The 27,602-nt window shown below is 41.3% G+C and overlaps 1 protein-coding gene and 1 long non-coding RNA gene across 3 annotated transcripts; one reads left to right on the forward strand and one right to left on the reverse strand.

Moving 5' to 3' along the window:
• Positions 1–1,092: 1,092 nt before the first annotated feature.
• On the reverse strand, positions 1,093–27,602 carry LOC107730205 (spectrin beta chain, erythrocytic-like). 2 transcript variants are annotated; one of them, XM_016540962.1, is made up of 36 exons: positions 27,373–27,602; positions 15,500–15,651; positions 15,194–15,367; positions 13,167–13,273; positions 12,976–13,056; positions 12,491–12,606; positions 12,288–12,400; positions 12,010–12,197; positions 11,802–11,919; positions 11,222–11,380; positions 10,781–11,083; positions 10,504–10,654; positions 9,517–10,387; positions 9,274–9,411; positions 8,410–9,169; positions 8,017–8,219; positions 7,202–7,292; positions 6,932–7,078; positions 6,427–6,696; positions 6,048–6,272; positions 5,852–5,941; positions 5,364–5,636; positions 5,068–5,198; positions 4,719–4,923; positions 4,336–4,559; positions 3,967–4,117; positions 3,604–3,848; positions 3,378–3,516; positions 3,206–3,290; positions 2,912–3,108; positions 2,730–2,803; positions 2,577–2,640; positions 2,096–2,352; positions 1,781–1,954; positions 1,624–1,666; positions 1,093–1,520 (listed from the first exon to the last, which is right to left on the reverse strand). In XM_016540962.1, the coding sequence occupies exons 1-36, from the start codon at positions 27,518–27,520 to the stop codon at positions 1,335–1,337; spliced, it is 7,053 nt and encodes a 2,350-aa protein (XP_016396448.1). In that variant the 5' UTR covers positions 27,521–27,602; the 3' UTR covers positions 1,093–1,334. The 2 variants fall into 2 exon arrangements, with proteins under 2 accessions (XP_016396448.1, XP_016396446.1); XM_016540960.1 differs by lacking the exon at positions 27,373–27,602 and adding an exon at positions 23,838–24,384.
• LOC107730211 (uncharacterized) lies at positions 2,939–16,570 on the forward strand. The gene is made up of 3 exons (XR_001638662.1): positions 2,939–2,951; positions 3,135–3,136; positions 16,486–16,570. It is a non-coding gene; the product is annotated as an uncharacterized LOC107730211 (long non-coding RNA).

Consider the following 27,602-nt stretch of genomic DNA (forward strand, 5'->3'; position numbering starts at 1 on the left):
AAAAAATCATTGCTTATTTTAGCTTGCAGTGCCTGGCAGAAACAGTATGGACATATACTTCCATATTAATATAATACTGAAAAAAACTAAGACTTTGGAAATAGGGCACTTCAATTCTGTGTTAAATTCAATATACTGTTTTGATACAACATTTCAAAAACTTAATGAATATTTAATTAGCATGATCAGAATATGTGCATTCAGTTTAAATGTATTTAGGAAGTTATTAATATTATTATTATTATGTTACATGTAAAATTTCCACTTTACCATTATTTCTACATTCATATTTGTATGACACACTATTCTCCATGTTTTCAAACATTCATTGGCTACCACGTTTAATTTATACTGCATTATCCAAGCTGTACACATCACTTTCAAATTTTAATCATTGTTATGATGGTGTGAGAGATACATTTTAATGCTTATAATGGTTTTTCTGTCCTTGTGTAAGGGCATTTATAATGAGACTAATACTAGGGAACCTGAGTTATGAGAGGGTAAAACTCTTATCTTAAAGATATAGCACCATATTAAATAAATATATCAGTTCATGCTTTGCAAAAGCATTCAACATAGTTAAGGTTTTGGAAAGAAAAAAAGCTACCTCTCTCATCTTTGTATTCTCTTTAGTACCATGGCTGTACTTCTTAATGCATTCATACATAATGGCATGAATATGTTCACATTTGAATATATTATTATAATATTAATATTCATATGTTTGTTGGAATAATGAAAAATACAACACCTAAACAGTCTAAAAGTACACTAAACACTGTGCTTATTGCATATAGTGCATGCTAACGCAACAGTGTACAGTGTTTTAACACCATCATCACACCTCCTGCTAGATGATGACCATTTACAAAAAGAAACACCTCTCCAATGTCAACCTCTATTTAAATTCTATAAGTTCCGATGCAAAGAGCACAGTATTACATTTGCAACCATTTTAAAGGAATAAGGCAGATTAACAAAACTAAGCATGTTATTTATAGTCAAAATACATACTGAAGCATGCCTAGAAGAAACTCAACACATTAAAAAAAAATCAAGACAAGAAGAACTCCTTTTTTCTTACAAATATTTTTGGTTAAATTTGATTGGTTCCTGTGCTTTTATTTGTATACAGAGTGAATGTGGTATGTGACTCTAGTATCAGAAAAATACAGCAAAACATAAAAAAGCATACGTGTGGACATTAGCTTAGATACAGGCAGCAGTGTAATCTACATTTCATATAGCTAAATTCTTACAAATTAATATAATGTAAAAAATGGTGTTATAAATCTGTTCCATTTCACCTGTGTCACATTCTGTCCAGGAGTTTATTTCTTCTTAGTGAACAGACTAAACCTCTTCTCCTTTTCCTTCTTGGTTGAGGGAACCTCTAGAGTAGAGGAAGAATGTGGAGGTAGGCTTTGTGCCTTCACTCCTGATGGCCCTGCAACTGGTTCTTCTGTCACAGCTTGCGCTGCCTGTTCTATAGCCTGAGTCCAGTTCTGGAGTTCCTCCTGTGGTCAAAAAAACATACATAATTAATGTTGTTTACTGGCATATTTCAAAGATTATATTAACTAATAAGGAACTAATTAGAAGAAGCAGTCAATAGCGCACCTCATCTTTACACTGGAACAGATATTCACTTCCATCTTCAAGTCTGGCAAATGGAACAAGGATAAAACAAGTAAGCCCTATATGTAATATATATCACAACACTTAAATACATTTTTATTTAAAAATGTATATCAAGATTGATGACCAAGAACCTTACCGGAGTTTGAACACCTGCTTCTTTTTCTTATAGTTAGTCAAGATCTCGCAAGAAGCATTGGTGAGGTTCAGGGGTTCCTCACCATGGTAGGTGACACTGTGACTAAAGCTCTTGGCGTCCTTGTAAGCAGAGAGCTGCCCAGGTTTAAGCACACAGTAAATGTTGTTCCAGGACCTGAGACAAGAGATGAGAAGGTGGACAGTTTTAAATTAAGTTCACTAGTAAAATGATGACTACTTTTGATTTAGCCAAAGTCACTGTTGTATTCTGGTCAATGGCTTGGATACTTCTGGTTGTCTCTAGACAACAGCTAACCTGTTGGATGCCTTCTTATTAGGTCCCTCCATCTCATGTTTGCGGGATAGAGGTCCCTCCATCAAGACAGATTGAACTTGTGAAGATTCAGTGGGAAGCGTGGCAGCTTTTTCTGTCTCTTTGGTAACCTGGATGGATGTGGAAGGGTCCAGCTCCAGTGAGCCACTTTCCTGCATCTCTGTGATCAAAGGCACAGTGGAGTCCCCCGCTGTGCCATCAACTCCCACGGAACTTGGCTCTATTACTCCTAAACCAGACTGAAGATCACAAAAGAACAAAGTTTGGGTACAGATTCAAACAAGTATTACAGGTATTAATTTAACAAACATTTGCAGTACAAAAAGTTAAATTATATTATAGGTTATTGTATGCTGTATTTGCAATAGAAGATGACAACATGAAATGTGAAAGAATATCTGATAAGAAGAATGTTGTTAATGAAGAGAAAGATGATGAGATTCCTACAAAAACTGGAACTCACCAGAGACTGTTCTTCTGTGGTGTAGAGTTGTGAAGACTCCTCTTCAAACCCAGTGTCTTCTCTCCTAAGGTCAAAGTTTGAATGTCAAATTTTAGTATGGAATATGGCGTTAGGGAAGTACAGTGTTACCCAGATTTGTGTATATATATATACCTGCTCTCTTTTTCCGCCTCTTGTCTGTACTGTTCTATGTCCTGTTGTTGTTTCCGAATTTCCAACAGCTCCAACTACAACAGATTATTAATAGTCAGTGAGTGGTGCCTGCCAATGAAAACAATTCACATAATTTGAGGTATCATTAATGAGTTTAATATGTCAAAGTTTAAAACACATACTGTTGTAAGACGTTCCAGTGCTGAGAAACGCTCTTCCCATGTAGCAGTGGATTTCTCGAAGGCTTCATGTCTCTTGAGCAGTTTTTCGACCTCATCCACTGTCTCACCCAGATCCCTGCTGGCCACGTATGGCTCCTGGGCAATCAGCCAGGCCTCTGCCACAGATGCATCCCTGGCAAACTGACATACCTCCAACACTAGAAGGAGATATAATTATAAGCAGCTGTAATATGCAGTAGTGTGTATGTTTGTGTGTGTCTTTTCATGTGTGTTTGTTGACATTTGTGGACTTACAAAGTCTAAGCCATTCCCATCTTTCATCCCATTTGAGCATCATCTCTTTCCTCTTCTCTACCAGTTGCATCAGCTTCTCTTTAATCTGTGAGCACAAGAAGTGTACTTGAAAATGGATGCCTTTCCGGACACTTCGTTGTGGCTACACTTGCTACCTTCCGTGTCTGATTACCTCTGCAGAGTCCTTATGCTTGCGTTCCAGGAGGGCCCGGCCCAGCTCCACACACTGATTAAACTTTGGCCCACGCGTCTCAATTTCAGCACGGATCCCTTGGTGATACTTAATCAGGAGCTCCACTGAGGAGACATCTCTTCATTGGACAACAAGAAACAAATTTCATCACAAAAAGGAACATAGACATCTCTACTGTAATGATTACAATTATACATTTCCATACCGTGGCTTTTCCTGTGTCTCTATCTGCTGAATGATGCTTTCCATCCAGGCCAGTAGGTCTCTCACCATGGTGAAGAAGCGGAATTTGTCTGCAGTATCCTCCAGCTGCTTCCTCCTGCCTGCGCAAGCAGCCAGCAGACCATTCCAGGCCTCCACAACCTCTTTTTCAGTTGCTTGAATAGCAGTGGCCTGATCTCCTGCATACTGGGCATACAGTCTTGTTGCGGTCTCCTGGAACTGTTTCACCTGCAAGGAAAGAGATATAAAAAATCCCTAACTTTTTGAGATAAATATGTACAAGTCAGAGATGAAAATATGAAACTTATTATGACAACCACTTGTTCATGTAATGTGTTTTCCTTGCCTGTTTGCCAAGGGAGCTGATGGCTCTTTCAAATGCAGCATGCATTCGGTGGAAGGACTCTGCTTTACTGAAGTCTTCTCCCAGATCCTCAGGAAGCTCATTCTTCTTCTCCTCAATCTGAGCAACCAGCTCCTTACCATCATAAAAATACCTGACCAAATTCACAGAATATTTTAGATAATGTTTTCCAGTCTAATTCTGTACCCATTACAACACTTCACACAGGTGAAGATATTGTTAAATAATTAGAATCTTGTTCCATAGGCTTGTTTTTATGTGAGATACAGTGAGTCAGTAGGAATAATGTGATCTTATAAAAGCACTGCACTCTTTAGTGACATTTAATCTATTTAATTATTTTATACTTACTTAAGCAGGTCATAGGAGGCTGTAAGGAGCTGGGCACGAGTGTCGATGAGCTCCAGCAAATCTGCCCAGCTCTCATTGACTCCATCCTTCCACTCCGCTAGGGTTGCTGCCTCACTGTGGCCTGCTTCAATCAGATCATCTATGATCCGGTTCACAGTGTCTACACGTTCTTGACCCACTGTCCCTGTCTCCCGTGCAAACTCCCTGAACTTATCTCGCAGAATCTAAAATATTGATGGAATCAGGAAAATATTGATTGTAATTATATTTATCTAAAATATAAGTATGACTGAATATGCAAAGTTGTGTATTGCACATGTCAAGACATGCTTTTGTGTGAGAGACAGTAATTGTGCTTTGTCTGGGGGCAAGTTCCTATTTACCGTTACATGGTCAAGGTCTTGGCCCATCACTTGTGAAGAGGCCACCACATCACGCTCTGCAATCCACTGCTCAAGATCCTCCACTTCACGACTAAGCAAGAAATGGTGATATGTGTGGTCCAGCTTCTTTTTGCGGTCCTCTGCCAGCTCCTTCAGCCCAGCATACTGCTTGTCAACTTGTCCTTGTCTTCGGATGATGGCCTCACTTCACATACAGACAAATACCGATTAATCTTTGTTATGGAGCGTTTTTAACCTACATTGAGGTGCCTCAAGATTCAGTTCAGCTTGGCCCACTTATCTCAATATACAATACATTGTGTAAAGACATGCAATTAGCCCAATATACCCATCTGGGTGCTCTTCAGCCAGCATCTTCTGGGCACGGTCTGCCAGCTGCTGGATGGAACATGCATAGTCATCCACTGCCTGCTTCAGAAGCAGGTGTCGCTTCAGCATGATCATAGCACTCTGTTCATCCTACAACCCAGAGAGATTAATTGTCAGAGACTGTTTATTTTAGTATGGCTTTTCATTGCACACAAAATTTGGAGCCAGCACAGAGTTGACATAACTTGGCATTTTGAAGATTTTTTTTAAGACAAGCAGCATAAAACAGCAATACTGTTCTTCTGTACGCTCTACCTTGGCCTTCTCATCAGCAATCATGTAGAGTTCTTGTTCCCCTATCCAGGCCTCAGACTCATCTGCATCATTGTAATACTGCTGGGCCTCATTAGAGCCATAGAGCCGTGCTCTCCGTTTGGCCATCTCATCCTGCAGCTTTGCCCACACATCCTGTAGCTTCTTCATCTCCTCAGACATGTGTTCTTCCTCTGCTGCTGCCACCATTCGCCGACCACGCTCTAACACTTCATCAATGAGTGGCTGGTGACCGTCAATCTCTTTTTGAAGAGACTGTGCAGGATATGAAAGGATTATAATTAAAGGGGTAGGTGATGTATATGAAAGGAGGCATGATCACTTGGTGAATATAATAGAAATTACTTCCAATACAAGCTGAAATAGACCATAGATGGAGAAAGACCATGTTGTGAAGTCATGTTGTGTTCTGCCAATCTGGTTAATTAGGAATGATTTATGGGTGTAAGTGGAAAAAATAAAAAACTCACTTGGTTCTTCTTGAGCAGAAGTTGGACAGTCTGAAGATTGTTGCCATGTTCTTCTGACATTGCCATTGGTAACCTCTCGTTAACCCAGAGCTGAGGAGAACAAATCAAAACTTTTATGTAAGAATTCTTTAGGAAGAAAGATCAACAAAAACTAATAATGCATTCTGAGAAACTGTAATGCTAGGCATGCACATACTATCTCATCTGCAAGATCTCTGAAGAACTGGTGCACTGCCTTAGCGGCCTCCAGCTTGCCCCTGCGTTGGGCGAGAGGTGTGAGGAGCTTCTGGAAGTCCCTCTGAAGTGTCTGCTGCTCAATTTCAAGCTCAAGTTGGTCCTCTCTAAGAGAAGCATGCTGCTGTACAGCTTCTTGAAGTTCTTCAAGCTCCCGTGCACGATCCCGAACATGATTCTCTGTCATCTAGGGGAGAATAGGGCAAATTTAAGCAGTATTCTATAAATTACCACCAAATATGGAAAGACAAAGCACAGACCATAGTTGGCTTCATGTGAGGTACTCTACTGAATCGTAGTAGACACAAAACAATGAAAAAGTAACAAATTTAATGTCACACCTGATGTTTCTTCAGTAAGATGTTGGCACTAGTAAGATCCTTAACTCCTTCATCCACATCACCCTGGAGCTGCTGCTGCAATTTAGCCAACCATTTCTTCAGGTCAGCAAGGCTCTGATCAAACAGCTCAGAACGGTTTGCGTCAAAAAGCAGCCGAGCCTTCTCCTGTGTGGTGCTCTCCAGCTTATCCCAAAGTTCATGAAGCTTAGCAAGACGATCGGTGACAATGGGCTCAAACTCAGGCTTGGATTCCATCAATTCCTGTCCCTCCTAATATGAGCATGATTGAAAGTACATATTCATGTTTTCAATCATTTCAACACATTGATACTAGGGCTTCAACAGAATCTTATATTGTTTAATAACAAATTAGAGCTCAAGGTAGATCTGTCTTTAAATGTTTAAAAGTTGTTGTAAAAATGTTTCCCGTATGAATTTTTTTTTTTTTTACTTCGGAAACCCAACTGCTGTGCTTTATTAAAGTACATATAAAATTGCTATATACCTTATCAATATTATGTAGCCAATCCTTGTTAGATGCTAGTTCTGCCATGAAGGCCTGGTGTTTTTGCCACTTGCTATGGAGGTTACGAGCCTCATCATATGATGTATCCTGTGCAGTCAGCATTTTCTCATTTATCCACAGTGTAAGCTAAAAAAGAGAGGTAAATGTACACTGAATGAGAGAAAAGGTCACAAAGAACTTTATGTTCATATTAGAAGCAAATATGTGTGATCTTGCATATATGAAATTTTTGAGTAAAGCATTACTCACATCATGGGTGTTTTGAAGAAAGTGCTGAAGTTCCCTGTTGTCCTTCAGTTTCCCTGAGACTTCCTTGGCTTTGTCTCGATTCTTGTTGTACCTGAAGACATATACACATAAATATATGGGTTATTTACTGGTTGGTCTTTAGTGCAAAGTGGTGTAAGGACTTTATATGGTTAAATGTGAATACTGGCAGACATTGAAATAGCTTTTCTTTACTCCTCCATTTTCTCACTGCAGAGAGAACACTTTAAAAAAGCAACATAAGCCAATGGATTAGGTATACTTTCACAAAGAGATCAATACCCATCAGGGCAGGCGCCCATCTTAAGGAGGTACAGACTGCCTGGGCTAATAGGGGAAATGCAGGGCACTCCTTTACAGTATAATGCTTCTCTCACTCACTGCCGATTCAGCATAAAGAAAGCACAAATGCATGGGTGCATTAACATGAACTTTGAGGAGAAACCTTTAATTGCTTTCTGAATTATACTCACATTGTGAGTTGACAAGTCAATTATTTGATGTAAATGTTCTTGTCATTCCATTTTATATACTGGTCCAGAGGATAAGTAATAGGCAAAATCATTAACTTTTGCATTAACTTTTCTTATGTAGGGTCGTGTGGGATGCTAGAGCCTATTGAACCAAAAAATCGTCTGTTTTATACACTTTTACTATCTAATTAAGCATGGAATTTGGATTGAAAGGGCAAGTTTATTTAGTGGATAGTTCATATGCTAAGTCAAAGAGGAATGTTATATGTAAATTATGTCTGACCTTGGATGTAAAATAGGTGAAATAATATAAAAAAAACAGACCTATTTTCAATAGAGCACATCTTGTCTTTGACCCTTTCTGAGTAAAGGTTTCCACTGTCCACCAGCCTCTGACCAGTCTCCAGTGTGCTGAGTATCTTCTCCTCATTAGCATCCATGGTGGTTACAAAGTCCTCGTGTTTCTTCAGGGCCTTCTCTGCTCCATCCAGGGTGTCAGGCTTGTCTATGTGGGCTAGAATGTATTCCTTTTAAAAAGTACAGGAAAAAGACACAGAAAGAGACATAGCAAAATAAAAGGGAGGAACAATATTATGGACCTGTAATTGAAGGTTATTGGCAAAGAATATTAAGCAGTTAGCAATATTGGCAAGGTTTGGGTTTCCCAAAATGTCTGTTTTCATTACAAGGTTCATCAGATGAATACTGTATGTATACCTGGTTATTTAAGATGGCCTCAGCCTGCTTGGCATCCCTCATGAACTGTTGGAAGCCGAGACCCTGATCTAGGAAGCTCTTGCGGCTGTCCCACATTTTGTGCAGCTCATCCCATCCCTTATCAAGACCGTCCAGCCTCTGCTCCAGCTGCTGGTACTGAGGATCATCTTCTTGGCCCTGAATGACAGCTGCTCCTGTGTCCTTCACACGGTGGTAGTCTTCTTCATGGCTATCCATATCAGCCCTCACAGCATCATGAAGACTCAGGAAATGCTCAGCCTCTGGTAAACCATCAGGCATATCTTCAGATGCAACAGCCTTCTGTGTCTTGAAAAGCCAGGCTTGAAAATCCTCCATGTCCTGTAGGAATGTTTGCAGCTTGCTGACCTCCCCAAGAGAGTCTTCACGGTTTTTCAGGGTGCGTTTCAAGGTGTCCCATGCTGCATCCAACTCTTCCTGTCTGGCAAGTATATCAGAAGCATTCTCTGGGTGGTCCTTCACAAGCTCCTGGGCCTCATTACGCAGGAAATCCAACTTATCTTGGATGGCAGCAAGGTCTCTTTCCATGCCAAAGAGCTTTCTCTGAATGGTAATGACTGCAGCCAGGTCATTCCCAAGGTCCTGTGTTGACTCAATAACCCGTGTCTTCTCTTTTATCCATGATTTCGTCTCATCACATTCAAGATCATAGTTATGTAGGCTGAGGGCTGAATCTACTTTGTGTTTCTTATCCTCTACCATTGCTTTAAAAGCTTCCCATCTATGAGAAGAGATAAAAAGGAAAGTTCCAAAGGAACATTACAGATTATTTATAAAGTATTTTTCATTAGAACTGGCTTTCACATCCAGGATTATAACTCTTACCTTCTATTGAGACGAGTTTGACAGTCTTTCACTTGTTTTGTTTGTGGATGTCTGCTGTCTTCAAGTTGTTTGGCTGCTTTATTTACGTTATCAACCCGAGCCTGCATATTACCCATTTCCTGAGCAAGAATGCTTAGCCTGCAAACAAACATTTTATAACAGTGGCATAAATTGGAATAGTTTCCCAGTATATGAAACACACTTACAGTACTGTCTCTGGGTTCATAAAACTAATAGCAATACCTGTTTTGTACAACTTCTAGATCTTCCAAGTTCTCTGGTGTCTCCAGCCCAACCAGCCATGTCTCCTTCTGGCCCATCCAGAGCTCACAAGCGTCTGTCTCACTGAATATTGTGTAAAGAGCCATGGTGTCATCCAGCTTCTTCTGCCTCAGGTCTGAGAGGGTCAAAAGCTCAATATACATATCCCGGATATCGTTCAGACGCCCCTGGATGTCTGGTGTGTTCCTTAATTCCTCAGGAAGTGCATTGGCCTGTTTGGATAGAGCGTCAATGGTGGCTCCATTCTTAGCGGCTTCATCTCTCAAGTCACGGTGTTTCTTGAGCAGTCGCTGTGTAGTGTACTCATCATGCCCAACGTCATCACTGCTCATCTGCCGCATAGCATCAACTAGCCAGGCTTTGAGGTCATCAGCATCACCCTGAAACTGGAAGAAGCATTGGGTGTCTTGCAGATTCTGTTTACGGAAGGCGGCCAGTTCCTCCAGCTGCTGCCACTGATTTCGCACATCATCCATGCGCTGCTGTACTTTGGGGGAACCCAAGTGCTTGGCCTGAATCATGCTCTCTCCCTCGTCCATCACCTGCTTCAAGTTGTCCTGTCTGGCAGCAAGCTCATCCTCAAAGACACTGTGTTTGCTCTGCAGTACCAGCACACTGGTCAGGTCCTTACCATAGTCAAGAGAGGAGAAGATGTGCTCCTTTTCCCGAATCCAGCTCTCCAACTCTGCAATTTCCCATAAAAAGTTCCAAAGTCGTCGCGACTGCTCAAGTCGGGCTTTCCTCTGTGCTGCCAGAGCAACCAACTCCTGGTAGCACAGGTCCAAGTGTTGTACCCGATCACGGATCACTTGTGGGTCACATGGTTTATAACCTAGAAAATTAAGAGCAGAAAAGTAAAATAACAATGTCACAATGTGTCACAATTGCAACAAAAAAGACTACAGAGAGTGCTTCACATCTATTACATAAGGATTCAACTGTACTCACTGTCACCATTGGCAAATTTAAGAGCAGCTGCATTGGCTGATCGTACTCTTTCTGCCTGCACTGCTATATCAGCTTCTAGCAATAAATGTTTCTGCAACAAGTCTTCCACTTCCAATAAGTGTTTTCCAAAGTCTGGGGACAAGAGTCGGCTCTGAAGAACAAATGTCACATAAGAAGATTGATAATGTGGTTTTGCTTCAATTACATTAGTTACAACCATTATATTCAAGCAAAGCATATAAATCAAGCACACAATTTACAAATTGGACCTTCCTACCTTCATTTCATCCATCCAGCTAATGATGTGGAGCATCTCCTGGAAGATTCTCTGAAGGGTAAGGTTCTTGTCTAGACGACCTCTGCGAGCTTTCAGAAGCTCCTGCAGGTAGTCCCACAGCCTCAAGATATTGTCTTTTCTAGCATCAATGCGTTTAGCATCATGGTATCGTTCTGCTTCCAGTTCTTTAGACAGGGCCACCAGTGCCTGAACGCGTTCTTCATATGCAGCAATGTCTGTCTCTATTGCATCATGTTTCTTCTTAGCTGCCTCCACTGCTGGTAAGTCATAGCCAAAGTTGTCCTTTAAAGTAGAAAGCAAAATAATGATCATTAATGTCAATCTTCAGGTGTTGCCAACCATGAAATGATGGGTATCTAAATAAATAAAGGCTCTCTGCACCTTTCATCTTTTAGATGAACGCTGTGGATAGTGAGTTACCTGTGTAACCAGTCTCTGATTCTCTTGAAGCCAGGTCTCTCTCATAGCTGCCTTCCTGTCAAAGCGACGAGCCATCTGCTCCAGCTTTTCCTGCCTAATGAGTTCATCTCTTAGGACCCGCTCACGGTCATGTTCTGCCTTCTCCAACCGCTCCCATGCCTAAGAACACAGGCACACACACTCAAACAGCTCAGAGCCTCTCAGACCACTGGATTTACTATTATGTTCAACCTTTGTCACTGTCCCTACAGAAAATTTACACGAAGTGGTTGGGACTAACTGGTGTGGTTCATAACAATGTTTCTCATGAATTTATTGATATAACTGTGCTTATTGTGCCCCCCATTTAAAGTTAGTTATGGGATATTTCTACTTGATCTCACCAGATAACCACCATATTCTATTGTTCAAAGTTTAGAAGATAAAAAGGCAAAGACTGTTTTGCAGATATAGTTTCAGATATAGGGTCATGTTCAAAATCTGACTTCAAGTGGCATTATATTGCACCTTCCCTAACTGGAGGTTGGAAATTCATACTTCCTGAGTTTAAATCAATGCAGCATTAACCTTAGCATCTTACCTTGTTGATATCAGACACCAGTGCACCCTCTTTAGGTGTGTAGACTTTCTGATTGTTGGCCCTCATTCTGCTCTGGATGGTAAACAGCAGTACTTCCAAGTTGCCTTTCTCCTGGAATCTGAAAAGTTAGAGTTAAAAAGTTGGTTGCTTAGCAGTTGGTTGCTTACTACAAAAAAAGAGACATTTGTTCATAAATAGCCTGAATTACTTAGGTGGTTTTTCCACAGTACGGTAAGAGTTGAAAGCCTGAAGTTGCTGTTGGACGCCTGTAAGGGAGTTAGCAAGCTTGCGGTTGTTCAGCACAATAATGGTTTGCTCAATCCATGTTAGCAGGTCTGATGACAATGTCTCATACTTCTCAATCATCTTCTCTGTATCAAGGGCCTGGTCTAGCACCTGTAGAATATGAGTATAGGTCAATTAAAATGTCCTCTTGCATTAAACACATAAAATTCACATGGGAGCGGACTAGCACAAATTTTGCACCTTGCCAACTCGCTTGCCCTCAACTGCCAAAGCTTTCATCTTGGAGAAGTAGTGGTAAAATGCAACAACGTATGTGATTATGGACTTCTCATCTGGGTTCTCAGTGAATACATCTGCAAACAATACAATATAAAGATGTATTCTCTATAGGATGGAGGATAAGTATTATATGTTTGGCTTAATAGTCAGCAGGGGTTACTTGCCTTCTGGGTCCAGGAGCTTGGTGACACCAAGCTTTTTTTCAGCTACATTAAAGGCCTGCTGAAGGTTGTGAGTGGGATTGGACCTCCGTAGATTGCCATAGTCCACCAGATCTGGCCTGATAGAGTGAAATGAAGAGGTTATTTTGTTTACATCTATTTTTTATTGATAGGATAGTATGAAGAGGAACAGGATAAGTTTCATTTCTCAGTGGTTGCTAGAGATTCTAAGAAATCTAATCTAAATTCTTAGGGAAATCTAGGAAATATGAGATGGTCTAGAGTAGGTCTAGAAAAGGTCTAGAGTCTCTCTCCATTTAATCTCAGTGGTGTCTAGAAGAGACAATTGTTATCCATATGAGCACATCTGCTCAGTGTATCAATGCATGTCTCCTAACCACTAAACAATATACCCACAAGCTATCTTTTGTCTTAATATATATATTTTTTTTAAATGTTATTATTATTATATTTTTTTTACTTATCACCTGTGTTTGTGAATGAGAGCGTTGAAAGCCATGCCATCTTTCCAGCTTGTGGTGAAATTGGTGATGTTTACATTGGGGTACCTGCAGAGACAAAACGACATCAGACAAATCTGCAACCACAGATTTCTCATAAAAATAGAGGATTTGCTGTCAGCTTCATTACTACTGAAGTATGACAACTGTTGTCCTACCCTGCGGTCTTCATCTGGCACCAGAGGAGCAGTGCATCTTTGGCCGAGCGGGTCTCTTGCCGGCCTGTCTGGTCAGCTTGTCCTGTCTCTACTATAATGTCTTGAATCTGTATAAGGAAAAAAAAATTACATAAACTGAAATAAATCCCACATGTGCATTTAAACTATATTCATACCTCTTTCTGGAACTCTTATTGTATTTCTGTCAACTAGACATTCCTTTTGATTTTAAGCATTTAAAAGCAGTAAACAGGCCCGGACTGGCCATCGGGAGCACCGGGCAAATTCCCGGTGGCCAGGTGGCTGATTTGGCCCGCTGCCCTGGTTTTTTTTTTTTTTTAGTTATTATTTTTATTAATATTTTATATTTTTGTCTTCTCAATGTACCAAAGTGATCATTTCCGATTTTGTCATACGATAATAAATCGATAATAAATCATAAATCGATTAGTCTTGACTGGCAGCGCTGCGCTATACAAATCATCTCACGTCTGTTCCACGCTTCAAACGACGGTTTCAAACAGAGTCGATGCGTGGGCCTCGATGAAGGAGAGGAAGCGACCAGAAGAAGGAGCGAAATGTAGCAAAAATGCCTGTTCAGGGCTTTAGGTGCAGGTCAGTTTCATCTGTAAATATGCTAAAGAGTCTTTATTAACCTAGTTGAGTATTAAACTGCTAGCACCTGTTAGGCTATCAGGGGCACCCTATTTTTAACATCATTCAGAATACTGTTCTAAAGGACATCATTATCGATTGGAAAGTTACATTAATAAATTTAGCAGACAGATATTCACATGTATGTGTTGGAAATATAGGTTTGTTAAATATCGGGTATTTAAGTCATTTTAAGATAACATTCTGTGATAACAAATTGCAATGAGGTGGTCGATTTGCAACAAGGTGGACACAGTTCTGTTCATAACAGTAGACCTGCTGGTCAAGAAGTGACAGGTACAATAAAAAAGGGAGAGACAGAGATATCTGGGAAAATGAAGAAAAGTAAAAAGAGAAGTGAAGGTGCAGTTCAAGAGACAACCTTTAATTATTTTTCACGGCCCCAGACCAATGATTTAGACCTTTTTATGTGATGGCCATTTAAATAATAGGGTTATCTGTGGTTTCAGAATTTGTAGTGGGTCAATAGGCTATATACAGAAAAAAAGAGGCAAAAAAGGTAACTTTTGGGGTACAACAGCTTGTCACTGGAGCAGTACCCTTAAAAAAGACATCTTTTTGCCTTTTACCCCTAATAGGTATATATTAGTACCTTATGTGTACAAATTACTGTAAGGTACAAATATGTACCTATTAGGGGAAAAAAAGGTACAAAGATGTTCTTTTAAGGGTACTGCTCCAGTGACAAGCTGTTGTACCCCAAAAGGTACCATTTTGGCCTCTTTTTTTTCTGTGTGGCCTGGATGAGTGTAAGATTTCACGGTCTGAAATTGCGTCCCAGTCCGGCCCTGGCAGTAAATTTTCATATCGGTTGACATTTCATGTACTCTAAATCTCACATTAATTAGAAGAGCTACTGTAAGTTGCCCTTGAGCATCCATTCTTGGATATGCAGAGGCATTGTTACTTTATTTAGATTCTGACGTTTTATGTCTTAATAGTTTGCACATCGCTGTGGGAAGCAGACAGAATAAAGAGCAGTCAACAATTCCCATTCCGGTCTTTTTCCTTTCATTTTTGAGGGTCTGAATTATGTAGCAGACTACAGTGTTTGAAGTAGCTGGGCTAAAAATATCCAGCTATCAAAATGAGAGATGTAAAAATAAATAAAAGCTTTTCCCAATCAGCCAAATAAATGTTAGCTTTTCTTATCAGCCAAAGACACAGTACAAAAACTCTGCTGTAGGTCCACTGTAATATCAGAAGGTTTGTTCTGTGTTTTATAGCTTGAAAATGTTTTATTTTAGTTTTTAATATCTAAACTTTTCTTATTCCTTATTGTTTGGTTTAAATTATAGTTAGAGGCACAGAATGAATAGATTGGTCAAAAAAGTATAGAATAATGGGCTGACCTGGAAACGAAGAATGATGGTCCAGATAAGGCCTAGGATGAGCCGGTGGTTCCCATCTACAATATCATGTGATCCCATGTTCTCTAAGTGCACCCTCTGTTCCTTTAGAAACTGTAAAGCTTTGTCCACATTCTCAAGACAGTGGATGCGCATTCGGCCCTTGGTTGGCTTGGGCTGAATGGTGGAAAAAGATGTAGAGTCAAAGATATTAGTGGAATGACTTCAGTAAATGACATTTAATTCTCGTATCATGGTGTGGACAAATCTAGGCTTGACACTGTTACACATTCAACACATTACACTCACCAGTCTCTCCCCTGACAGAACCTCCAGTAGTTTGATGAGCATTCTCCCATCCCGAAGGTCTAGATAGAGATCTGAGATTCGGCAGCTGACTCTGGCTAATATTGAATTCACCCATTTTGTGAAGGTCTTCTTCTGGACAGCCTCTCGCTCATCTAGTTTGGACAGCAAAGGAAAAACATTCAGCTACTCTGATGTGGCCTAGTAGATTCACATCTGATGAATTATTTGCATGAAAAATAATGTAAATTGAAACATAATTAAAAATAATTAAATGAATCTCAGAAATATATCAGAATCAAAAGAATAAAATAAAAAATATATTTTGCATAAATAAATAGGTCTATCTGTAGGACCAATAAGATTTTTTTATTTAAAAAATATTTAATTTTATGACAATAAGCATTTCCATTTTCATATCAGCTTAAATTAAATTCAGTACAATAAATACTGTAATGATGTTTACTCAGAATTGTGCAATAATGTTCAAATGTATAAAAAATCCATTACTGTAGATGTGTGTAATTGTGAATGTGCTCAACTGTACTGAATATAATGTCACAATGCATAAAATCTTAATGGCCATAAAAATAGGCTTCATTTTTATGATTTCTTGAGTTTTCACCCATTTAGATGGAGACAAGACATACATGGAATACATTATGTAGTAAAATTTTTACAGTAAACATAAGTATGGATTGCGAAAATCCCCTAAAGCCATATTTTTTAACTCGCACTCAAACCTTCAAAACCCTCTTTTTAAAAATCAAAAAAGACAGCTTATGTTGTCACAACACTACAGTGATTATACTATACAGTATAATCTATGTATGTGTATTCTTTATAATGTATATTTATGTATGTTCATGTGTTTTTCCTCAGCAAGTTTTCTGCACCACCACGTTTATTTAAGTTTCTACCACAAAAAGAACAAAATTGTGCATTCTTAATGATGCGCTTCATAAATGATTCAGATCCTATGGCTGCAGGAAACTGGAAAGATGGAGGAATGGAAATGACAAAAAGAGAGAGGTAAAAAAAAAACAGTGAGAGAAGGGAGAAAAAGACATTATAAAACTGGGGGGATTAATAAAGTTGTTAACTAACTAACTAAAACATTAGAATGTGAAGTGGGTGGAGAATGTATGCATGCTTTTGTCAGTCCTGTGTTCAGTAGGGGTGGGAATCTTTAGTCACCTCACGATCCGATTCAGATTCTGGGAGTCACGATCCGATTCCAGAACGATTCTTGATCTACTTTTTTCCCCCATATTAATTAGTTTACCGACTTGAGAATCTTAAAATCCTTACATTTACATATCCTTAAATAAGTAATTAAGTACTTTTAAAAATAATTACAAATTGAAAAAAATAATTAAAACAGTTGTATGTTAAGAATTTTAAACTAATATAACTTCAAAACATGCAAGCAAGTAGCAAATAATAAAGAGGGACATAGAAACATATTACAAACAACAAACAAAGAGTGCTTTCAGTATTTAAGATTATCTGAACATTTTCTATTCAAGAACTGTGAGTGATTTTTCTTAATCTTTACTGTTGTTTTTTACTATGACATCATAGACAGCGGGAGATCTATTAAGCTGCATTCACGCACGGATCTCTTTTGAAATATAAGTAATGTGGTTTGTCCTGTCCGTTTAATCCCTTAAGACATAACTGGCTGCGTTTACATTAATTTTGCGTCATAAAACCATTTTGAGATGCAAGTGCATTAAACCACTTACACGGAGACGCGCACAGCCGCATGTGCGAGCAGTCTTCACAAAGTGCGCATCATTTGAAATTGAAAGCAGCCTTCTGTTAGTGAGGTTCATATTTTAAATATATGTCCACTGCTTTCCAAACCACATAAATGATGAGTTCGTAGAGCATTTGTAAGGAAAATACTGACGGGCAAGACTGCACACTTCGTGTAACATCAAACAAAGCGCGCGTCTCTCACAGCGCATCCGGTGCAATGAAGCCCGCGAATGTCCTTGTAATTCGCTTCAACCTTTCCGAACTTTATGAAAGATTATTTTACGGAAAGGTTCGAGTGGTGTATGTGTGTGAGGAATTGGAAGCAAGCAGAATACGGGTGTTTCTAAAGCAAACTCAGCGTCTTCAACCTTTCCGAACTTTATGAAAGATTATTTTACGGAAAGGTTCGAGTGGTGTATGTGTGTGAGGAATTGGAAGCAAGCAGAATATGGGTGTTTCTAAAGCAAACTCAGCCTCATCGCGCATCTGGTTAAAAACTAAGCTCAGAACCGATTCTGAAATTCTCAGAATCGTTGGAGAGAGAATCGCGATGCATCGATGGATCGATTTTTTTCTCCCACCCCTAATGTCCAGTGTCCGGTATTGTACGTCTAACCCTCGTGCTACGTGTGTGTTCCTGCCTGTTCCGTGTACCTCTTTATTTGGATGAATAAAGACTGTTGATGGTTAATCTCCTTCGTCTCCACGCTCCTTCGTATCCGACACAGTAGCAGCGAATTGTGACAGAATACCGGACCCAAAACAATAGCGTAAGCGGCGCCCCTTCTCCCTGTTTTCTTTTTCGTGTTTTGAAAGTCTTTTGGTTTCCTGTTTCTCCCCGCGGCCATGGAAATAGCCGCTCGGTTCTCCGCTCTAGTCCGCAGGAATCTCCCTTTCATTGAGTATGCCCGGGAATTCTGCGGGCTCGCCACGGCGACGACGTTGGACGATGCCACCATCAATTCTCTGTTTTGGATTGGGGCCAATTGCTATCGCCCGTGGACCTCCCAGACACCACAGGGCTGAGCTGGAGGGAAGGTATCCTCCGGTGTCTGGAGAGCGTCCGGCCCCGATCCAGAACCGCTCCTCCATCAAGTCCGCCGGCCACTGCACTCTCAAGTCCGCCAGCCGCTCCTCAAGTCCGCTGGCCGCTCCATTGTCACGTTCGCCGGCCGCTTCAAAACCAAGCCCGCCGGCCGCTCTGAAGTCATGCCCGCCGGCTATTCCATTGTCATGCCCGCCGGCCGCTCCGAAGTCAGGCCCACCGGCCGTTCCATTGTCAAGACCGCCAACCAATTCTCTCCCAAGCCCTCAGCTGACAGCACCCACTCCTTAACCCTAAATCAAAGGAGGAATATGAGGAGGAAAAGGCTGTCGGCTCCAGCCCTTGAGTCCCCTCCAGTGTCGGCTCCAGCCCCTGAGTCCACTCCGGAAAGTGCTCCAGTTCCCACGTTCAGCCCAAGGAGGGCTCCAGTCACCACGTCCAGCCCAAGGAGGGTTCCTATTCCGAAGTTAAGCCCAGAGAGGGTTCCTGTTCCCGAGTTAAGCCCAGAGAAGACTCCTGTTCCTAAGTCTGGCCCAGAGAGGGTCGCTGGTCCTGCGTCAGGCCCATGGATGGCCTCAGGAGCTGAAATCTGTTATAGGGATCCAGCTGTAGAGGCCGGGCCGAATACCAAGGCCACGGAGGCCGCTCCGCTATGGGCCCCTGAGCTCCCTGCGCCGCCATGGCTCCGTGGACTGCATGCTCCGCTATGGTCCCCTGAGCTCCCTGCGCCGCCATGGCTCCCTGCGCCGCCATGGCTCCCTGGACTGCATGCCTCCGCCATGGCCCCCTGAGCTCCCTGCTCCGTCATGGCTTCCTGGACTGCCTAAGCCGCCATGGCTCCCTAGTCTGCCTGCTCCACTATGGCTCCCTAGTCTGCCTGCTCTGCCATGGCTCCCTAGACTGCCTGCTCCGCCATTGCTCCCTAGTCTGCCTGATCCGCCATGGCGCCTTGAGCTCCCTGCTCCATCATGGCTTCCTGGACTGCCTGAGCTGCCATGGCTCCCTAGTCTGCCTGCTCCACTATGGCTCCCTAGTCTGCCTGCTCTGCCATGGCTCCCTAGACTGCCTGCTCCGCCATTGCTCCCTAGTCTGCCTGATCCGCCATGGCGCCTTGAGCTCCCTGCTCCATCATGGCGCCCTGAACTGCCTGATCCGCCATGGGTTCCGGAACGGGTACTGCTCTGGAGGCCTGCCGTCCTGTGTAAGCCTGTCCTGAAGGGCCTCCAGAGCGCCCACCCCCCCTCCCCATTGGATGTTGTGTGGGGCGTGGACCATAGACCGTAAAAAAAGATAGACGACGCGTCTCCTATTCCTTCCACTATAGAAAAGTGAAGCCAAAGCATCTCAATATGGCCGCTGCCATCTTGAGTAAATGACGTCATTTGGAGCCCGAGTCTGCGCAGTAGAGATTCGTTTGGAGCCAGAGTCTGCGCAGTAGTGTCGTAAGGTGGAGCCGCGGTATCAAACTCCCGCCCAAACTCCCGCAGACCCGATCAACCGTAACGACACACCCCGTTTTTATAGCATCAAATTACTAGCTAAAATCAAACTTATCAAAAAAAAACGAACATTTGAACATGTATCAGCGTGATAACAACTACCTTAAATGACCAAAACCATCTTTCGGAAAATTGTATTGGAAGTGTAATTAATTTTTTTATTTTGACTCAAGTCCCATTAGTTTACATGGAGAGAGCGGGGTTTATGACCTGTACTGCAGCCAGCCACCAGGGGGCGATCAAAGAGCCTGCAGCTTCACTTTTCAGGATGTGTGAGGCACACCCGGCGTGGACGCGCCTTCCGGGAGGGGGGAGTAATGTCAGTCCTGTGTTCCTATGTCTTGTGTTTTGTTCCCCATGTTCTCCCCATGACCTAGTTTCTCCCTCGTGTCAATTATGTTAATTGATTTCAGGTGTGTCCCAATTAGTTCCATGTTTCTTAAGCCCTGTGTTTTTCCATGTCCAGCGTCCGGTATTGTACGTCTACCCCTCGTGCTACATGTGTGTTCCTGCCTGCTCCGTGTACCTCTTTATTTGGATGTATAAAGACTGTTGATGGTTAATCTCCGTCGTCTCCGCGCTCCTTCGTATCCGACACAGTAGCAGCGAATCGTGACAGCTTTTAAGCCAATCTACATTACCTTCCCATTTATGCATAAACTACAGCTAAACTGTCTCAGACTTGACCCTCTTCTTGTCTCAGCCTTGAATCAGACTTCAAGCCTTCTCAGGTCTTGGTCTAGACTTGGATTAGAATGAACTGATCTCAGCTACAACACTGTTAAATTAACCTTAAGTTTTGCCATATTCTCTGAATGGAAAAACTATGGTATGAAAGCATGTCTCCTCCATCTGGATAACAAAGCAATGAAAAAATTATGAATATTCAAATGTGTAATACATGATGTCTGAACTATTTTTGAGCATTTGCAGGAACAATCCTTCAGAGGTGTTGATTAGTGAGTTTTATCAAATGTTAGTTCTGTATAACAGACATTAAAACACAATTCTGTAAAGCTGTTTAGAAAGGCATGGATTGCCAAATGGATTGTTGCTTTGGTCCCACCTTATATTAGGCAGCCTCAACTACTATGTACTTCCATTTAAATTAATCATTTGATACAATGAACTTATTGTATGTATACATGTTTTTACATTTTGTACTTATATATTTTTTTAAATACCTGCATGTAATTACATCTGTAATTAATTTCTGTAATTACATTTATAATTACACTGTTGACCCACCCCTTACACCTTAACGCACCCTTAAACCTACCCATACCACCAAACCTGTCCCTAACCTTACCCGTAATCCACCTCACTATGGGCATCCTATGACCCCTTTAAAGTTAATGTTTTCATGCAGCTATATTTCCAAGTATATCATCTACCACCCAGAGTTAGAAGGCCATGCTAACCAGGCAAACCTTGACTTATTGGGTTACACCAAAAAAAGAAGAAGTAATTTTTAAGGGTCAGGTCAGGAAGGAGAAGCTCTATAAAGCAACAACTGCACCGTTTCACTTTTTAAAGTGCAATTTACCATGTTCCTGCCAGAGTTAGGAAAGCTCCAGATGTGCTAAAGCATAACAAGAGAGCTAAGCTTGGCAACACTACATATTTCATGATCAAACTACTGCCAAATGATTCCTCTTCCTGTCAACACTTTGTACAGCAGGACTGTAGTCTAACCTCTACTAAATGATTCTCTCTCTCTCCATTAGAACAGCAGTGAGCTGTGAGCCTAAATAGAATTTGTTTCACCAGGATCCTGCTGATCTCTGCTATTCTCTCAAGCTCACATGAAAGGTATGTGAAATATTCATATTGATGGATTTTCCCTGTACACAACAAGCCAGTGTTTTTCTCCACCACAGTCAGCCTCCACTGGATGTGACCTGCAGTCTCACTAAATTCTTATACCTGAGTCATTGTTTGGGCTCTGGACCTACAAGATTAGGTTCTTACCAACACAAAGTCACAAGTAACAGAGAGCTTTGTGACAGAAGGACACACACAAAGCAATAGATTTAGATGCAATGCAAACGGTGCTTTCCCATGTATAACCTGCACCCATGAAGGAGGCGGTTTGGATTAGGGCTGTCAAAATGGCAGAAAAACTTTGTACTTAAATATTATCAAAATTTGAATTATATTAGAATTTAAAATGCATAATTTCAGTTAGGGTGAAGAAAAGTTTTTGGCTTCTCTCCTGAGGCCACAAGAGGGCACATCGAGCAAAATATTACTAATGCACGTTTATTCAAAGCATAAGATAACATGACTATCTGTGGGAAAAAAAGTGCATAATGTTTAAAATAATGTTTATAAACCGATTATAATTAATTAAGTTGCTTAAACAACTATAAACAAAACAGCATCATGTATGTACGTATAGTTTAATACAAAGGGCGGAAAGCCAATTACACAGAGTACATTTTTAATTTAAAAACATGAGATGCAGTGGGATGGGGAAAAAAACCCACCATAAAATCTCGATATATGTTTTTTTTTTTTTCAAAGTTAAACTTGCATGAATTTTACATGGCTTTCTAAACATGCGGCTCTTTTGTGCAAGATGCGAGTGCAATGGTGATAAATGTCCCTCTAGAAAATGCGCAAAATATGCATTCTGTGTGAACGGCTTGGTTTCAGTTTTTATGTAAACAAGATCTTCTCCTCATTGATGTTCTCTTTTTCCGCAATATTTTTAATGAACAACACAGCAGCGCCCCATCTAGTGGCTTCAACTGGATAGGCTAACAAAAACATTATAATGCAATGACACATCGTCATCGCATCTCGTGCGCCACTGATAAGGCTGCCTCCTTAATGCACACCTAAAATTTGAATGCAATGTTTTTGCATTTGAATGTGGATTTTTATTTGAAATTCGACGAATATTCGTAATTCGATTTTTTTTTTTTTTTGACAGCCCTAGTTTGGATGATCTTTATGACGTTCTTGTTCTTAGATATGGCTTGAGTGCCTCCTTCAATATAAATATGTATGATTTTTCACCCGTTTTACGGTCTTTCAGAACAAAACTGCTCAGTTTTAGATAGAACTCATGTCTTAGGTACTTGCAACTATATTTCTCATGATTGCAACTTTATAGTCACCAACTATGACTATATTTCACAATTGCGACTTATTATGACTTCATATCTCACAGTGTTACTATATTTCTTATTGCAACATTTACCTCACAATTATTTAGTTTTTTATTTATTCTAAAACAGGTTTCCATAAAACCCATAACCCTAAGTATGAGCATGAGTATTAGTGATGCATGCCAAACACCATTAACCAGAGCAGTAAGTAGTACACAGAAAAAGTACTATGCAAACTAGTCCATGTCAATTTGTCTTTACACTAACAAGGTTTAATCCCTTCTATGTATTCATACTATACATGTAAACATTTGTGATAGTTATAGAAAAAATAACTGAACTATGCTCTTTCTGTTCCACAGCATTAAAAGAACACTCTCATCAGAGGGAAAGAGGAAGCTCAGTTTTACGCAAATTAACAGTGATAGTCAACTTCTCTCTAAAAATAAACAGAGCTGCCAGTAGAATAAGTGAGGTAGGAGACCTCGATGCTGAATACCCCAAATCAGAGAAAATGACATTTTTCTGTAAGAGGTAAGAATAGCTGAAGACAAAAAGTAGATGGTCTGCCGGTGTACCAATCACTTGGTAATTCAGCAAGAAAAAGATTGATGTGGTGGGAGGCAAGAAGTATTTTTCCACTGAATGGCCTTTTTATGAGTTTGCCATTAAATATTTAGAGGTAACGCAGTGAGCAATTAGGGCGTATATACAGCATAAATAATGAAATTAATAAATACTGCACATAAAAAGACAAACCAGTTCCCACAGAAAACAATCAAGCATACCACCTTAACGCCCTTCCCATACTGGATCTCTACCTAATAACTCCCCTGTGGCGGGGTGGAGGGGTATGCCAGGAAAGACTGCCCCCCCTTTGAGGATGGGAGGGAAAAAAAACTCCAGCAGGACACTACCTTGCAGTTGTCTGAACCGCCCATCCAGGATGGAGTTGTTGAAGCAGATGTTAGAAGCACTGTAGCTCAGCCAGCGTGCTCGTCTCATACTCCGGGATGGGGAAAGGGGGCAAGATGGTGAAGATCGTGGAGGCGAAGGCCGATGGCCCCTCGGGGTGCAGATGGAAGAGGATGATGAGGTTGAGGAGACTGAAGTAAGAGTCATGGGCGCTACTTTAGGTGCGATGCCCAGTAAAGTTCTGTTCCTCTCCGGCAGTTGCTCGGGTTCGCGAATGTGGGGACTTTTAGTTTTGCCCCCTCTGCTCTGGGCCCTGTAAACCGGCGGGGTGCTTCTGCTCCGACTGCCTGGTGCATTGGTCCGGGTCGGGACTTCTTTTACCGTGGTATATTGCCGGCTGCTGACTTCTCGCACGACTGGGGTAGGGCGGATCGCAATGGTGTCTCTGCTGGTCTTCAAGCTGAGTTTGACCTCCCTCAGCCGGGTCTGGCTCACGGGTACCGCGCGACACAAACAGGGGCTGCTCATCCTCACCACGCTAAATCAACACGCAAGGCTGGGAAAGAGCGAGTGATGCTGTTGTGCCTCTCCCCGGCAGCACATGGAGTGGTTCTCCAGCACCCCAGCCATGCATATAATATGCCCCCGTTCCTGTCCGCCCCACAACACACACACTCATCTAAAATGTCATCAAATGGCTGTACACGTGCTTGTGTGTGTTTTGATTTGTTACAAATACAATGTGATGTCAGACTGTAAGTGCGTGCATAAGCGGTTTGGGCCCTGATGCAAATACAAACTACAAATGTATTAATGACTGTGTACTCAAAGTGTACTTAGTATACTCAGAGGGATGCATGTCTGTTCAGAAGCTGTAAATCAACTGTGAAGAATGGGAACCACTTCCCTCTCGCTCGCTCACCCTCCCTCACTTTTTAACTCTCTCTAATTACATTACAGAATGAGCAGAGCACAGACGCACCAACAGAACACATCACACTCCCCCTGGCTCAGCAACATACACTTGGCTTAAAGAAGCAGGCCGAGTTTGAGTACACCATCACTAATGCATTTCAAAACAGAAAGACCCCTAGCCTTAAATTAAAAAAAAAACATAACATATTCTCACAAAACTAAATTCACGACATACAAGTTTTAATTTATATAACATTACAGTATATTTTAGTTTACCATAACTGTTCACCAGTACACTTTAACCAAAGATAATATAACCATATTTCAAAGTAATTATGAAAATATAAAGATGTATTTCAATCCTACATAAGTGGAGAAAAAACACCTTAAAGGTGCAATAGGTGATTGTCTTCAGAAACATTTTTTGTTATGCTGGTTGAAAGTCTCTTCACATCCCGATAGCAATCATTAAGTTAAGTGGTCTAAATGTATTTGTCTGTATTTATATATTCTGTGGAAGGTGTAGGATCAAGAAATGTTCGTCTAATCAAAACGTTCGGTCCGAGCGTTTTAATATGCTTTCCTACCTGCCTGTCAACGTATGTATTATCATACCTCTGCGCACCCAGTTCGCGCAGACAGGATACGTCATTAGCGCGTTCACGCACGCTGTGCAGCCAGAGCGAGGATGGCAGGCAAACATCAACAAGCCGATCTTCCTTCCTGGTATTGTAGTACTTTTAAAGATTTCTCACCGGTGAATGACACATGATGTAGCCCAGCGGTTAATCCAGTCCTCACGCCAGCTCGTTAGAAGTGAGCTACGTGCATGAACTGTGTTCCGATCGATATGATCCCTACACAGAGTTCATTGCTCCCTACTCCCTGAGCAGGGGAAATCCGTTGAAGTTTACTTCACTTCGGAACATGGGCTGGAATTGGGAACCTGATGTAGCCTATTGTAGTAATGTTGTCTCTGGTCTGTGAGTGTAAATGCGTTCAGGGGGCGTGGCTTTGGACGGCGATTGCAGGGTTGGTGGGACGTTCGCTTTCAGTACTATCAGGCTAAAGTTAGCATTTTCCAAGATCTCCTATTGCACCTTTAAAGTTCAGCTAATTGCATTTAATATCATTTTAAACTATAGTACATTTTCATTTAATTGCAATTATCATGCAATTAAAAGAATAGTTCACCCAAAATTAAGCTTTGTTGTTAATTTACTCACCCTCAGGCCACCCAAGATGTAAACATAGGTACTTTCTTCTTTAGTCAAACCGTAAAGAAGATTTTTAGCTGAAACCGTGTCCTTAGCGATTCTTAAAATGCAAGTCAAAGGCTACTGTCACTTTTGCGAATCAAAAAAGTAGCCTATATCAGGCAACAACAAAATGAACACCTGTGGCTCATGACAATATATTGAGGTCTTATGAAGTGAAACAGTTGTTCTGTGAAAGAAACTGAACATTATTTACAAAATTTTTACCGGTAGTCCATAGCCTTAGGCAAATGGTCAAGAGAGATGTATGGTTTGCGAACGAATCATTAATTTGAACCGGTTCTTTTTGGTGAACTATTTGAACCAGTTTACCAAATTGGACTGAACTGCCTGAAACAGTTCAAGGCTCGAGTAGCACAGATTTACAAGTTAACGAATCACCAAGGACCATGGTTTCAGCAATAAATCTTCTTTACTGTTCTACTGAAGAGAAATCTTGGATGGCCTGAGGTTAAGTAAATTAACAAAAAAAATCATTTTTGGGGAGAACTACTGTATCTCTTTAATTGTCAGAAAACTTTACATTCAGTTCACACTTGTATATTGATTCATGCCTTGTTTTTTAATCCATCCATCCATCCACCTATTCTCCAAACTGCTTGTCCTGCCTTTTGTAACGGTTGTGGGGAAAAGTACATACTGTACTTGCTCCTTTATGTAAAATGACCATCAAAACCATGACATCTCATATCTCTAGAAGTGTTTAGTGTAGATATGCACAGCTATAAAGCAATATTCGGTTACAGTAGATATTAATGATAAAATTTGCGAAAGGAGAAATGTCCCAAATTGGATGCAAGAATTCAGTACTCTGTTAATGCAGTCAAAGAGGTCTTTCCATGAGGCTTTGACTTGGGCCAATAAGCAACCTCCTAACAATGCCTCAGAAACCACTCAGAAAACCCGAGCAACCACACAGCATCGTGAAGCACCACTCACGTTTTCTTCTGAAAAAAATGTATGATAGTGTACTGTCACTCAAACAGTTTTCATAACTGTCCTATGTGGATTACCCAGTCCCTGGAAAGGGTCTTGTAAGTCTGGTCATGAAATTGCTATTTAAAACTTGCTGTCTCTGAGAGCAGCAGACCCCACAGGTGTGCCAAAAATTACAAGCTCCTGCAACCATGCCGGATATTTAAGCACTGGGCACAGACAGGCAGGGCAGCTGTCCAGCTCAGTCATACCGAGGCATGCTGGGTATGTGCAAATGATCCTGGCTGGTCAAGAGGGGCAAGAGAGGATAGGGTTCAGCTGCCTGTATATGTATTTGCACATTTGTGGACTCTGTATATCCAAGCCAAAGCAACATGTGCTCAGTTTTATGTCACTTGAGACGACTCACCTGCAAGCGCTTTAATGCGCGAGCGCTCAAACAGTCTGGCCGAGCTGTTGTCGTTGTCGAGCTCTTCGTCAGACAGTTCGAAGCGGGTGTTGATGCGGCTGTACTGCTGAGTGATTTCAGCATTGTCAAAGTCTGTGGTGGAGGTCATAGTTGCCACTGAGATGAAGAGGAATGAGAGAGACCAAACACCTCACCGTGCTACACGAAGACAAGACAGTGGAATGCCAGAG

Source organism: Sinocyclocheilus rhinocerous, unplaced genomic scaffold (genome assembly GCF_001515625.1).
Source record: "Sinocyclocheilus rhinocerous isolate Xijiao unplaced genomic scaffold, SAMN03320098_v1.1 scaffold1419, whole genome shotgun sequence".
Lineage (NCBI taxonomy): Eukaryota > Metazoa > Chordata > Actinopteri > Cypriniformes > Cyprinidae > Sinocyclocheilus > Sinocyclocheilus rhinocerous.

Coding starts and splice junctions, on each gene's coding strand:
- LOC107730205 (XM_016540960.1), bottom strand. CDS start 24,363: ATGAGCAGCCCCTGTTTGTGTCGCGCGGTACCCGTGAGCCAGACCCGG. Junction 15,368..15,499: donor TTCTGTCAGGGGAGAGACTG/GTGAGTGTAATG, acceptor TCCACCATTCAG/CCCAAGCCAACCAAGGGCCG. Junction 11,381..11,801: donor TGGTGTCTGATATCAACAAG/GTAAGATGCTAA, acceptor CTGTGTTCTTAG/GCATGGGAGCGGTTGGAGAA.